The 14,292-nt window shown below is 35.5% G+C and overlaps 1 protein-coding gene and 1 long non-coding RNA gene across 4 annotated transcripts in view; one reads left to right on the top strand and one right to left on the bottom strand.

Moving 5' to 3' along the window:
• The window catches only part of LOC136845216 (uncharacterized), a 549,715-nt gene that overhangs the window by 27,165 nt on the left and 508,258 nt on the right, over window positions 1–14,292 (top strand). The gene's annotated exons all lie outside the window — the stretch shown is intronic.
• Window positions 1–14,292, bottom strand: part of LOC136845214 (glutamate receptor ionotropic, NMDA 2B-like) — a 510,777-nt gene that overhangs the window by 35,600 nt on the left and 460,885 nt on the right. For both annotated transcript variants that reach the window (XM_067115285.1, XM_067115286.1), the window contains exons 13-15: window positions 7,257–7,366; window positions 5,686–5,798; window positions 1,687–1,810 (exon numbers count right to left, since the gene is read on the bottom strand). In XM_067115285.1, coding sequence (XP_066971386.1) covers window positions 1,687–1,810; window positions 5,686–5,798; window positions 7,257–7,366 — 347 coding nt within the window. The remainder of the gene's footprint in view (window positions 1–1,686; window positions 1,811–5,685; window positions 5,799–7,256; window positions 7,367–14,292) is intronic.

Raw genomic sequence — 14,292 nt, 5'->3', positions numbered from 1 at the left:
TCTCTCTCTCTCTCTCTCTCTCTCTCTCTCTGTGTGTCGGCTGTTAAGAGTAGGCTACATTACTTTTCAATCCAGAAGCACTTCAGCCAGAATATTTATACAGAAAATATTTTTTCACTGTGTTACAAGACATTCATCGTACCGATAGCAAACGGAAAAAACACATTTTCTTTCCATATCGAAATCCACGTTCCATTCAAATTTCATTTTTCATGGTTCAGTAATTCTTCGCTGTAAAAAAAATCCCTCTGCAGTGGAAAGGTATAGAATTTTTAGTTACATATACGAGGCTATAAAAACATCAAACAGAAAGAATTATTGGACTGTTAGTAATACAATCTGATACATACATACTCATGTTATATATATATATATATATATATATATATATATATATATATATATATATATATATATAATGTGTACATGACATACATTATATTTACACACACACAAATAAGCACTCACGGAAACATTATATATACATATATATACAGTATATATATACTGTACATATGATATGTATATATAAAATTATACACATATAGGCTATTTACAAACGCACACAAACACACATACTTATATGTACATAATAAATATGTATAATTATATATTTCTATAATTTAACCGGTAATCCCGTTTCTACCATTTGGAAATTTCTGTGAACAAATTTATATGATTTAACCAATAGTTGTTTTCTACAAACTGAGAATTTCTCTGGAGAAAAGTGAATTAAACTGTCCGTGACGAGTTCAAGTAACTGAAACGTTTTGATATTGTGGAGAATTTTTTGCATACGTCAAGTCTAGACTATTTAATTAGCAGTTAGAAGGTTTAACATTTCCTTGAGGGATTGTAGTTTTCTGTAAAAGAGAACTATTGAGATGGCTATTTGTCTGTCCGTCCGCCCTCAGATCTTAAAAACTGCTGAGGATAGAGGGCTGCAAATTGGTACGCTGATCATCCACCCTCTAATCATCAAACATACAAAATTTCAGCCCTCTAACCTTAGTAGTTTTTATTTTATTTAAGGTTGAAGTTAGCCTTAATCTTGCGTCAGGCACCTCTATAGTTTCCGATAAGACAAGCCACCACCGAACCTTGGCTGAAAGTTTCATGGGCCGCGGCTGAGAGTTTCATGGGCCGTGGCTGACAGTTTCATACAGCATTATACGCTGTACAGAAAACTCGATTGCGCATTTGTACTTGTTTTTTTTATAGATTAGTCCAGGTTTTGGTGAACATGGGAAAAGTTTCTTATAACTGACACCAACGGATGTTAATGTGGCGATGATATAATAAAAAGAAGAAATATATATATATATATATATATATATATATATATATATATATATATATATATATATACATATACATATATATATATATATATATATATATATATATATATATATATAGATATATATATATATATAGATATATATATATATAGATATATATATATAGATATATATATATATATATATATATATATATATATATATATATGTATATATATGTATATATATATATATATATATATATATATATATATATATATGTATATATATATATATATATATATATATATATATATATATATATATATATATATATATATATATATATATATAGCCTATATATGTATGTATGTACAGATGATGCTAAAAGGTTGTTTATACTTACTCTCTTATCTTCGACACCCGTCAGGTCGTAGAACTCCTCTCTGGTAATCATGAAGGCTGCCAGATTGGCAGTGTAGATAGCGAGGAAGATGAGAGCAAACATGGCCCACACGTTTCCCATAAATCTGCAAAGGAAGGGAGATAATGGACGTGAAAGGAAAGTACGTTGTATTCTTTGGAAAGTTGGTTTAGAAAGTACTTAGCATGTCGAGAAATCGTCAGAACAGAACTTGATTAATTAAGTATTTTGGTAAATGTTACGTAAGTTGTATTTATGGAATTAATTTTGGCATCTGAATGTTAGTATTAGTTGGAAATCTGTTTTTGCCGTGATAATTTATTTTATTCAAAATTATAAAACTTACATTTTGATCGTACTGAAATTAAATGTTATTCTGTCTTTGCGTGTGTGCAGTATTGTTGGATTATATGAATAGATTAATTAGTTTTCTGTAAAAGAAAACTGTTGAGACGGCTTTGTCCACCTGTCCGCAGTTTTTGGTATGTTGATCATCCACCCTCCAATCATCAGACATACCAAATTGCAGCCCTTTAGCCTTAGTAGTTTTTAATTTATTTAAGGTTAAAGTTAGCCATAATCGTGCGTCTGGCAACGCTATAGGACAGACCACCACCGGGCCGTGGCTGAAAATTTCATGGGCCGCGGCTCATACAGCAATATACCGAGACACGGAAAGATAGATCTATTTTCGGTGGCCTTGATTATACGCTGTATAGAAAAATCGATTGCGCCGAAGAAACTTCGGCGCATTTTTTACTTGTTTTAATATTAAGCCAGATGAATTCTTTACAGTGTTTTGCTTCGTATGAAATATATAGCCAACCGCCTATCAGTCCACCCAGGTATAAATAGGTACTAGCTTCTGCTTGGATCAAGAGAAAAGGTGCGTTGTGTGAATAACTTGATGTCTAAACAAAAAAATAAGTAGTAAGGTAAAAAAGATATCATACATATGCGTGAGGTCCTTACCCAGGTTAAGAACCTTTTTCCAAGACTATTTGACAATCGAAAGGACGAGACATTCTAGAACCCCACACACATTCACACACACACACACACACATATGTATATATATATATATATATATATATATATATATATATATATATATATATATATATATATATATGCAAACATATATATATATATGTATATATATTTGTACATAAATGTATATATATGTGTACATATATGTACATGTATACATATATATAGAGTATATATATACATACATACATACATAAGTAAATATATATACACACATACATTCATACGTACATACATATACAGTCCACATAAATTATAATATGTTGGTCGGCCATAAGCAAGAACCTACATTATTCATTTGTAAGTTCAAATAAATAAAAAAATTAAACATAATCTCTAAACGTAAGCAGGTCAGCGCGACAAAGTTGGGAGATGCGACCAAGTGAAAGGATTTCGACCATTTTCAAAAATCAAATACGCATTTTCTTTTCTCTAAGTCGCTGGCGACTAATGCTTTTCGTCCGTCCATTTTACCATTGATTTCAGAGAGAATTTCTTCGTTGAATGTTTCATTTTTATACGTTTTTTTATTTTTTTTTATTTCGAGGCTTGCTTATTATTGGTTTTTGTTTTGTTCGACCATGCACTCATCTGTAAGGAGGTCCTACCCTCTCTCTCTCTCTCTCTCTCTCTCTCTCTCTCTCTCTCTCTCTCTCTCTCTCTCTCTCTCTGTTTTTTCAAGGCGATATTTTTGCCTTTCCTGTTGAAGCTTTTTCATGTTTGATGCGTAGCAGTCTTATTACTCTCTCTCTCTCTCTCTCTCTCTCTCTCTCTCTCTCTCTTACCTCTTAGGTTATATATCCGTCCATCACTCCAAAATTCTGTCTCATTCTGTGTTTTCTCCGGTGATATTTTCCTCCTAACTGAAGCCTTTATATGTTTGATTTATATCAATGATATTCCTCTCGTTCTTTAAATATATAAAATATAAATATATATATATATATATATATATATATATATATATATATATATATATATATATATGAAATTTTTGTCACATCGTGATTTATATACAATCATGAAGCTACAGGTGTCGTTCAATGTGCAATTCACGCTACTTCGGTAATATCCCCGATGGGGAATTATCACCGAAAGGGAATTTTTAAGTGATAAATGGATCGGTACCACCGGGTCTCGATCCATTTATCACTTATAATCCCCCTTTGGTAATAATTCCCCATCGGGGATATTCCCGAAATAGCGTGAATTGGATATTAAACATTTGTAGCTTCATGATACATACATATAAATATACATTTATGTATATATATATATATATATATATATATATATATATATATATATATATATATATATATATATATATATAAAAAACTACTGATGTAATTATTATTTTGATTCAAGGTAATATTTTTGCTTAAGTTTTGCATTATTCTTTAACATGGTAAAATATAAAACAACTGTTATATCACACAGAAGTGAATATTTGCACTGAATCTCTAATTATTAATGTTTGCGTACGTACATTTTGCCAAAAAGTGTCATTTTTACCCGATGATTTTCCAAGAATATACGTTTTTTCACCACAAATAATCCATATTGATGTAAATTATATTAAATTCATGGGAAACGCTCTAATGTCCCCGTAATTACGCATTAGTATGCGATGTTGTCTTTACAATTACGGGTGATTGATTAAGACGCCTTAGTTTAATGACTTTTTGAATACCAGATACCTCTGTATCTATATCTGTCAAGATGTAGAAAACGCTTTCACTTCGCAAATGGATTTGTTATTTGTATTTATTTTTTTCTTTTACTGAGCCAATTACCATTTGGGTCGTTGGTGGCTATTGCCGATTTCACGCAAAAATGTATGTACAGTATGTCTGTATGCATGTGTATATATATATCTATATATATTACATATACACACTGTATATAATATATATATATATATATATATATATATATATATATATATATATATATATATATATATATATATATATATATATGTTATGTATGTATGCGAGGCATTTAGCCAGCCCAGGTAAAACCTTAGGCACGGTGGTAGTACTTAGGTTCCAACGTGGCTTGGTTGGCAGCGGTCTTGTCTGTCAACACAAGGACCTGGGTTCGATCCTGATGTGAGTCAGAGATTTATTTCTGTTCCACACGTGATTGTGTGGTGATTATTCCTAATCTATATATATATATATATATATATATATATATATATATATATATATATATATATATATATATATATATATATATTATATATACATAAAGTATTAAAGTAGTAGACAATACTTTAATATTTTCCTTTACTGATTCATTTGTCTTACAGGTAGTTGACCTTTGATGCCAATCACCTATAAACAAGATTTTTTCTTTTACTGATTCAGTTATGAAATAGCTTCAATGGTTGTTGATCCGACTACTTTTAGTGATTGAAGGGTCTGTAGGGCGGTGACCTATGATGTCAGTTTTACATCCAGATAATGATTTTTTTTTACCGATTCATTTGTCTTGAGGGTCATTGCCCTTTCACGCCAATTTCTCGAAAAGTTAGTGAGTGATTGATTATAGCTACTCAAACTGGCTTCACAACACCTAGGTTATTGACACCGTAATAGATTAAAAAAGGAAGCAAAAAAATTTAGTAAATAAATAACATTAAAAGTAGTTTCGTAAGTGAATCAATCAGTACCCTTCAAATTCAGACTGTCGATGCTGACCTCAGGGGCTTAGACCCATGAGGCCAATTTCATAGAAAGGCAAGGAAACCAATCTTACATTACTTACAAGGGAGACTTATTAAATTACCAATTTCACCTAGAAGCAAACCAATGAATCATTCATTATCTTCAGAAGGCAGGCTTGCGATATTTCACTAAAAGTCATCTGTCTTCAAAGAAATGAGTCATTCAGTACCAATAAAAGGGAGATTCGTTAACTCACCTGGCCGTGTAACCTCTGGGACAGTCGACGTTGACAGCTGCCTGGAAGAGTATGGCCCAGACCATCCACAGAGTTCTCAGGAGGGAGAACCGGTGGTTGTTGGGCGCTGCAAGCTGAGAAGAAAGAAATGTCAAAGTCAGCTGGTCTAAGATTAAAGGAGCGGTATTTAGATGTAAAAGAAATCAAGGTTAAATGGCCACAGTTAATGTATAGTGATTTAGCTGAACGAGGGATTAAGGTAAATTGGCATTAATGTATAGTGATTTAGCTGAACGAGAGATTAAGGTAAAATGGCATTAATGTGTAGTGATTTAGCTGAACGAGGGATTAAGGTAAATTGGCATTAATGTATAGTGATTTAGCTGAACGAGAGATCAAGGTAAAATGGCATTAATGTACAGTGATTTAGCTGAACGAAAGATTAAGGTAAAATGGCATTAATGTATAGTGATTTAGCTGAACGAGACATTAAGCTAAAATGGCATTAATGTACAGCGATTTAGCTGAACGAGAGATTAAGGTAAAATGGCATTAATGTATAGTGATTCAGCAGAACGAGAGATTAAGGTAAAACGGCATTAATGTATAGTGATTCAGCTGAATGAGAGATTAAGGTAAAATGGCATTAATGTATATGGTTTAGCTGAATGAGAGATTAAGGTAAAAGGGAATTAATGCATAGTGATTTAGGTGGACGAGAGATTAAGCTAAAATGGCAAAAGATCAAAAGGGGGTTTTTGGGTTGATAGGGACGACAAGGTCAAATGTTTAGAACTTAAATGGTGTTTATTATGAGAAAATAACTTGCGGTCAAATTGGTAAAGATTGCAAGAGTTTTATGTGTCAGTAAATAGTTGTCATCGGATACAGTTCACTTCAAGTGCTTTGAAAAGAGAATAAATTAAGCAAAATAGTCAGACCACCAATTATACATTAGTACTGAGTCAGTCTCCAGTCTCTTGCAGAGGAGTTTATTGTTTTTATTTGTTCGGTTTCCATTATACTGTGGAAGTATTTTACATTTGGATTTTTTTTAGCTCTTCAGTCTCTTGTGGCTGTCTTTTGATAATAAGATTTTTTTTTTGAGTCTAGTCATTTTCAGCAATGTCAAATTGCGATTTTCCCTGTTCAGTCTTTTGGTCTTGTTTCTTTCAGACGTCTTTTTTACATTTCTTTCTGAAGTCTTTTTCGAAATTCTTTTTTTTTTAAATTAAGGTTTGTTTGATCTTTTAAGTCTATTTCGGTTATCTGTTCGAGATCCAGTCTGTTTTGAAAATCTTTTATACCAGGAATTTTTTTTAACCCGCAGCCTCTATCAGAAGTCTTATAAATTAAGGTTAGTTCGTTCTCCAATATCCTTTTGATTACTTTATACTAAGGTTCTTTTGTCTCAGGTCTATTATATATGAATACATTAGGTGTACTGTCTCTCTAAGAGCCATTTCAAATTAGGATTTGTTTGGTGGAAATGACCCTATTCATTCACATCAAAACAAATAACCTTTGTTGCAATACCAAAGTTTGTCACATGTTTAAATGGCAATACAGATTTTCCCTAATTTGATATTTACCTTCATGTTATAACCAGACGGACTCAGCCACTCGAAGAGGAAGATGGACACGGCTGCTACCTGAATAGCCACCAGAGCCACCAGCATCCAGGAAGCCGTGTCGAAAGGTTCTGTTGGTGTGGAATACCAGAGAAAGGAAAAAAGGTTGTTATCAACAGAATTACAAATAGGCACAGTGGAGTCGGGTGTGCATAAAGCTGCATACGAGAATTTATCTTTTTCCGTCCAGGATATTGATATGTTGGGGTGTACATAAAGTTGCATACAAGTATTTAACTCTTCCTGTCAAGGATATTGATATGTTGGGATGGACATAAAGTTGCATACAAGTATTTAACTCTTTCTGTCAAGGATATTGATATGTTGGGGTGTGCCTAAAGTTTCATACAAGTATTTAACTCATTCTGTCAAGGATATTGATATGTTGGGGTGTACATAAAGTTGTATACAAGTAATTAACTCTTTCTGTCAAGGATATTGATATGTTGGGGTGTGCCTAAAGTTGCATACAAGTATTTAACTCTTTCTGTCAAAGATATTGATATGTTGGGGTGTACATAAAGTTGCATACAAGTATTTAACTCTTTCTGTCAAGGACATTGATATGTTGGGGTGTGTCTAAAGTTGCATACAAGTATTTAACTCTTTCTGTCAAGGATATTGATATGTTGGGGTGTGCCTAAAGTTGCATACAAGTAGTTAACTCTTTCTGTCAAGGATATTGATATGTTGGAGTGTACATAAAGTTGCGTACGAGAATTTATCTCTTTCTGTCCAGGATAATGACGTGTTGATAAGCTGAAAACAAATAGAATTAATTGGTGAATCTTCTGTCATCTTATTTAGAGCTGAAGGAAATTGATACATCGGCTGCTTTCGGTTCATGTAGGCCTTTTCAACCTTTCTAATGATTGTTGTTTTTTGCGTGACTGCATTCATCCAGTAACTCGCCTTTATTTGTCAGTCTAACCTGAATGGAGAGGCATATAGTCGTTAACACATATATGTGGTTATAAACAGAATCATAGATAGACACAGGGAAAATGTGGTATACATAAATGTTGCTTACTGCAGTTTCTCTCTTTTTTATCAAGGATATTGAAATTTTGATAACCTGGAAATAAATGAAATTAATTGGGTTAATTTTTAGGAATCTTCTCTAGATAGTGACCCCCAAGGATATTGACTTAGTACAAGCCCGTTGGGGATGATCGTAAAAACATAAATAAAAGACTAAATATCATAAAGATAATGACCCCAAAGAAATATTAGTCCCAGATAACGACCCCCAAACTTTGCTGGGGGTTACTGTCTAGGAAAGATCCATTTTTTTTTATCTCATTTAGATTTGAGGTAGCCGCTACATCTAGGAAAGATCCATTTTTTTTTATCATTTAGATTTGAGGTAGCCGCTACATCCACTGCATTCAATTTAAAGTTTTTTTTCAGTCTTTCTAATGATTGCTTTGTCTCAAGGAGTCTACAACGCATCGACTCTGATGTGCATGTCACGATACAAGATTACACGTAGAATATGAAATTATGTAAGCAACTAATCCTCTCCTTCTCATTTCATATTTGAATACGTATAAATAGAAAACATACGTAGCAACTGATAATTTACTAATTTTACCATTAATAACAAATTTCCATTGGGTGCATATTAAAAAAAATATCAGATCATATCACATGGTAACTTCAAATGCTTCTCAATGTCATGACAACAAGAGCAGTCATTGTCTTCACTACCTCTCAGCATTGTTTAAGCTTTGTGTACTGACGATGGCTTTCGACACTGATGATGTGGTTGCAACGTTGTTATGTATGTGTAGGCATTACTTGAGGTTCTTTGCAGCGTCCCTTCGGCCCCTAGCTGCAACCCTTTTCATTCCTTTTACTGTACCTCTATTCCTATTCTCTCTCTTCCATCTTGCTATCCACCCTCTCCTAACAGTTGTTCCACAGTGCAACTCCGAGGTTTTCCTCCTGCTACACCTTCCAAATCTTTCTACTATCAATTTCCGTTTCAGCGCTGAATGGCCTCATGGGTCCCAGTGCTTGACCTTTGGCTTGTATTCTACAGCATATTCCATTCATTCCATTGTTACGTATGACTTTATTCTGGCACATCATTTTCTATCCTGTTTGTTTCTCAATGTATTCCATTGTATTGTAACAGATAGACTTCATGCCTTGAGTGATTTATGTATTTATGTACACTGGCGTTGCAGCAATGCAGGTCATCGGCACCGTGCCCTTGAAACAGGTACAAATACACGAAAACTACGTCAGTGGCCTCCAGTTATAATCCTATCTATTTACTCAGGCGTCGCAGAAATGTCATCAACACAGGACCTTTGGAATGATGGCACAATAAAAAAACTCGTTAATGGACTTTATCCCTCGAATGATTTATTAATTTATCTGCATTGGCGTCGCTTAAATGAAGGTCATTGACACCGGCCCCTTGCAACGATGAAATGATGACAAAAGCATGAAAATGGGCTGTAGTGGTCCGGACATATGAAATGGCAAACACTCACCTTGAATAAAAACAGTTTAGATAATTCAGGAAACACCGAAGAAGGGAGAGAGAGAATTCCACCGCCTGGAAATGAATGGCTTGAACGATAGCTCAGACCACTCAACCCTCGAGTTTATGACTTTCACATCGTGTCTGTGAAATCGCGAAGCCTGTTGCGCACAACGAGAACTTGAGTGCAATGCCCAAGTGAGTCTTAGCAGCCAAAGAATAAACAAAAGAGAAAGAAAAGCGTGGGGGCAGATTAAACTCGGGGAAGGGACGCACAAAGGGAGAATTGAAACACGGGGTGTAAATGGGATGTAGAGAGACAGACAATAAACAAAGGGGAGATGGAAATCGCGTAAGTGACCCAGAGGTCGCGCTGAAAGGCGGTCGGGAGCAGCTGGGAAAAATGCGAAATTCTGTTAGAGGGAGAGCGCGCTACAAAAGGGGTGGAGTAAACACGAGAGTGACATGAAAGGGAGGACGGATGGGACAGGGGAAGAAGAAGAAGAAGAAGAAGAAGAAGAAGAAGAAGAAGAAGAAGAAGAAGAAGAAGAAGAGTGAAGCAATGAGGAATAGTCTTTGCTGGGGATGAGGTAATGATCAGAAAAGGTAAAACGGCCTGAGGTCTTCGTGACTGGAAGTATTTTGTAAATGGCTTGTAATTATGAATTCAATGGACATACAAGGGTAAATTAATCGCGTGAGATTTTGGAAATAGAGTCAATTTAACCCTAAAGACTACATAATATATATATATATATATATATATATATATATATATATATATATATATATATATATATATATATATATATATATATTATATATATATAAATGTGTGTGCATTTGTCCCAAGAAAGCCTTCCGGTTCTCTGCAAATTTTCTTGCATGATGTGGCCAACCTTATGCCTTCTGGTCCTTGGCCTTAACCTGTCCCAATTGACTACCTATCAGAAACATATTTCACTGCCTTATCAGCAAGAGAGTTGTGGGTTTTGTCATTCTTCCCCGATTTCGACCAGGGAACTCTGTGTACTTCCTCCTTGCTGCAGTTCCCATTAAAGGCAGCCATGTTGCATTGAACCACTTTGTCTTTTCATAAAGTGGCCTCTTCGTTAGTGAGACAGAGGACTTGAAAGATTTAATCACTGAATGTTCATAAAAACACCTCTATTCTGGATATGACAATGTTTTGAAGTGGCATGACCCTAAGGACTACCCACACCACATTTCAATTACCGGACGAAAACTGCGTTGAAGTTCCTCTTAACTCGATTGAAGTGTATTCTTTTCCAATAAGAGAATCCCAGTCAGCGACCGCTTATCTCTCCGTTTGCGAAAGAATGATAAACATAGGATAGTCACTGGGGGAATGCAGTAACACAGAAAAAGCGATTATCAGGAAGACTGAAGACCGTATAAATTGAACGCAGCGGACGCAGCCATTGCTTTTAACTGTGCTTCTCCGTAGGGGGCTAGTGGCGTGCAGGCATTACTTAAGGTTCTTTGCAGCGTGCCTTTGGCCCCTAGCTGCAACCCCTTTCGTTTCTTGTACTGTACCTCCTTTCATATTCTCTTTCTTCCATCTTACTTCCCACCCTCACCTAACAATTGATTCATAGTGCGACTGCGAGGTTTTCCTCCTGTTACACCTTTCAAACTTTTATTGTCAATTTCCCTTTCAGCGCTGAATGACCTCATGGGTCCCAGTGCATGGCCTTTGGCCTAAAATCTGTATTCAATCAATCAATCAATCAATCAATTTTAATTGTGCTTGCTTGAAAGAGGGTCTTTCTATCTAGAGGTTATGATTATTCTTATCTATATGCCACAGAGCAAGGCTTAAAAATCATTGCATTACAAAACAAACCTCCAAAAAAGTGATTAATGGAAAGTAAGAGTAACGGGCAATTAATTATCTACATACCAAAGCCAATTCGTTTATTAGTCTCAGAAGTTAAGTTATCTGATCTATTAGCTAGATCCAGGTAACATGATATGTATTCTATAGTCGACGCATTTTAAGAATATCACTCGACCACGCCCACATCCTCCCTACCCCACCCTGCTACCCCAGCCTACCCCCTTCCCCTCTTTCAGATATTGCTCATATGGCTGGCAGCGCTGTCCGTAAGCCGGACTCCTCTACCCATCTCTGGATGGGTGGAGGGTGGGTGTTGCTTCCCTCTGTGGTCTATTACTCCTCCCTGGGATGAGCGAGTTGCACAGAGAGAGAGAGAGAGAGAGAGAGAGAGAGAGAGAGAGAGAGAGAGAGAGAGAGAGAGAGAGAGAATTACTATTTGTGTGGTAGTGAAGAGGAAGCTTTCAAAAGTGTGTTGATAGAACAGCTGTACAAAAAAAGTACCAATTTACAGGTTCTAGAGCCTCCTTTAGTTATTGAATGAACGACCGTTCGATGTTACCAGTGTCACAGCCAAGCAGCAACTAATATCGTCGGAGAGTGCGGTATGATTATGTCATGCATTATGTACGGTGCCAGGGGAATGGGGCGTGGTTGAATGAGATTCTTAAAATGCGTCGACTATAGTTACTTTAAAAGTAATACATTTAGTGAAACGAACAATGTAATCGTATGGTTGTTTTTCTTCTTGTGCAGTTTGCAATTTAATCACTAATGTAATATTTTTAGCACTTAAATTAGTTAACACTAGTGATTTAGATTTATGTATGAATCAAAGTTATTTATCATAATGCTCTCATAGAAATAAATTTTCTTCTCGACTTAAAAACAAGTAAAAAAAATGCGCTAAGAGTTTTCTGTACAACGTATAATCAAGGCCACCGAAAATAGATCTATCTTTCGGTGGTCTCGATATAATGCTGCATGAGCCACGGTCCATGAAACTCTCAGCCGGCACGATTATGGCTAATAAAATAAAAACTACTGAGGCTAGAGGACTGCTATTTGGTATGTTTGATGATTGGAGGGTGGATGGCATACATCGCAATTTGCAGCCCTCTAGCCTTGGTAGTTTTTAAGATATGAGGACGGAAAGAAAACGTAAGGGCAGAAAAAGTGCGGACAGAAAAAAGAGCGAACGGACAGACCAAGCCGGCACAATAGTTTTCGGGAAACTAAAAATGAATTTGTTTAGAGTGAGCTGGAGAGGCGCGTTCAACAAATTCCGCTTTTAGTGACGCTTTGCTAAATAGATTATGTCAGGTGTGTTATCTCGAGTCCCCCTCATTTTAACTCCTCGCGCCAACGAAAGTACTTCATCCGTCAGTTAAAGTTTACATTGCCAGTTAATTGTTGTTAACTGAATGAAGTTCTATTTTTTTTAATGTTTTCTTTAAATTTTTGGGTATTCATTCCGAGCAACTAAAACAAAAACCCATTCCCTTTCTTAAAAATACTATTGTATTTTGTTTTCTGTAAAAGAAAACTATTGTGCCGGCTTTGTCTGTCCGTCCGCACTTTTTCTGTCCGCCCTCACATCTTCAAAACTACTGAGGCTTGAGGGCTGCAAATTGGTATGTTGATCATCCACCCTCCAGTCGTCAAACATACCAAATTTCAGCCCTGTAACCTTTGTTGTTTTTATATTTTTTAAGGTTAAATTTAGCCATAACCGTGCTTCTGGCAACGATATGGGATAGGCCACCGCCGGGCCGTGGATAAAGTTTCGTGGGCCACGGCTCATACAGCATTATGCCGAGATCACCGAAAGATAGATTTATTTTCAGTGGCCTTGATTATACGCTTCAGCGGCTGCACAGAAAACCAGATTGCGCCGTAGAAACTTCGGCGCATTTTTACTTGTTTAGCATTACGCTTGATTTTTTCACATTAATTCATATTACTTTTCCACGAAAAGTCAAGTAACTCGTTTCATCCAAAGTTGCAATCCTCAAATTCCAGCTGTGTTTTTCAGAAATCTCCTTTTTCATAATGCAAATTTTTCTTCATTTTGCGAAATGCATTTGCGATGTTTTCTTCTCTCTCTCTATTTTTTTTTTTATTACGGCCTTTTACATCGGATGAAGATTTTAGCAGCGAGCGATTTGCCGTCGTTAAAATATTCAGAGAAATATCGGGCTAAGGTTTCCTTTATTCATAGGAGTTAACTGCGCTTCCTAAAGAAACTGTTTCATCCACCAGTTTGCGATGATGTTAACAGTTATAAAATGGAAAACTGCAGTATCTGCAAAATTCTCGAAATTGAGATATGCCACCTGTTGGGGTCGTGAAACACTAATACACAAGTTACTGCAATTTCAGAATGATTCTTCAATGCTTTATTTAGGGGGTCCCATATGCAGTATCTGCAAAATCAGTAGTAAAGCAAGGGAAAACTGCAGTAGCTACCACTTTTCTCAGTTTTGTATTTTTGCAGACACTGCAGTCTTCTATTTTAGGGCAGTGTTGTTAAGTGAAATATGTTCTATTTTTTTATTTTCAAGGAAACTCAAGAAAGACCCTGTCTGGAACATTCTCTCTCTCTCTCTCTCTCTCTCTCTCTCTCTCTCTCTCTCTCTCTCTCT

Source organism: Macrobrachium rosenbergii, chromosome 13 (genome assembly GCF_040412425.1).
Source record: "Macrobrachium rosenbergii isolate ZJJX-2024 chromosome 13, ASM4041242v1, whole genome shotgun sequence".
Lineage (NCBI taxonomy): Eukaryota > Metazoa > Arthropoda > Malacostraca > Decapoda > Palaemonidae > Macrobrachium > Macrobrachium rosenbergii.
The sequence above is the reverse complement of the archived record's forward strand: the minus strand, read 5'-3'. Positions and strand labels throughout refer to the sequence as shown.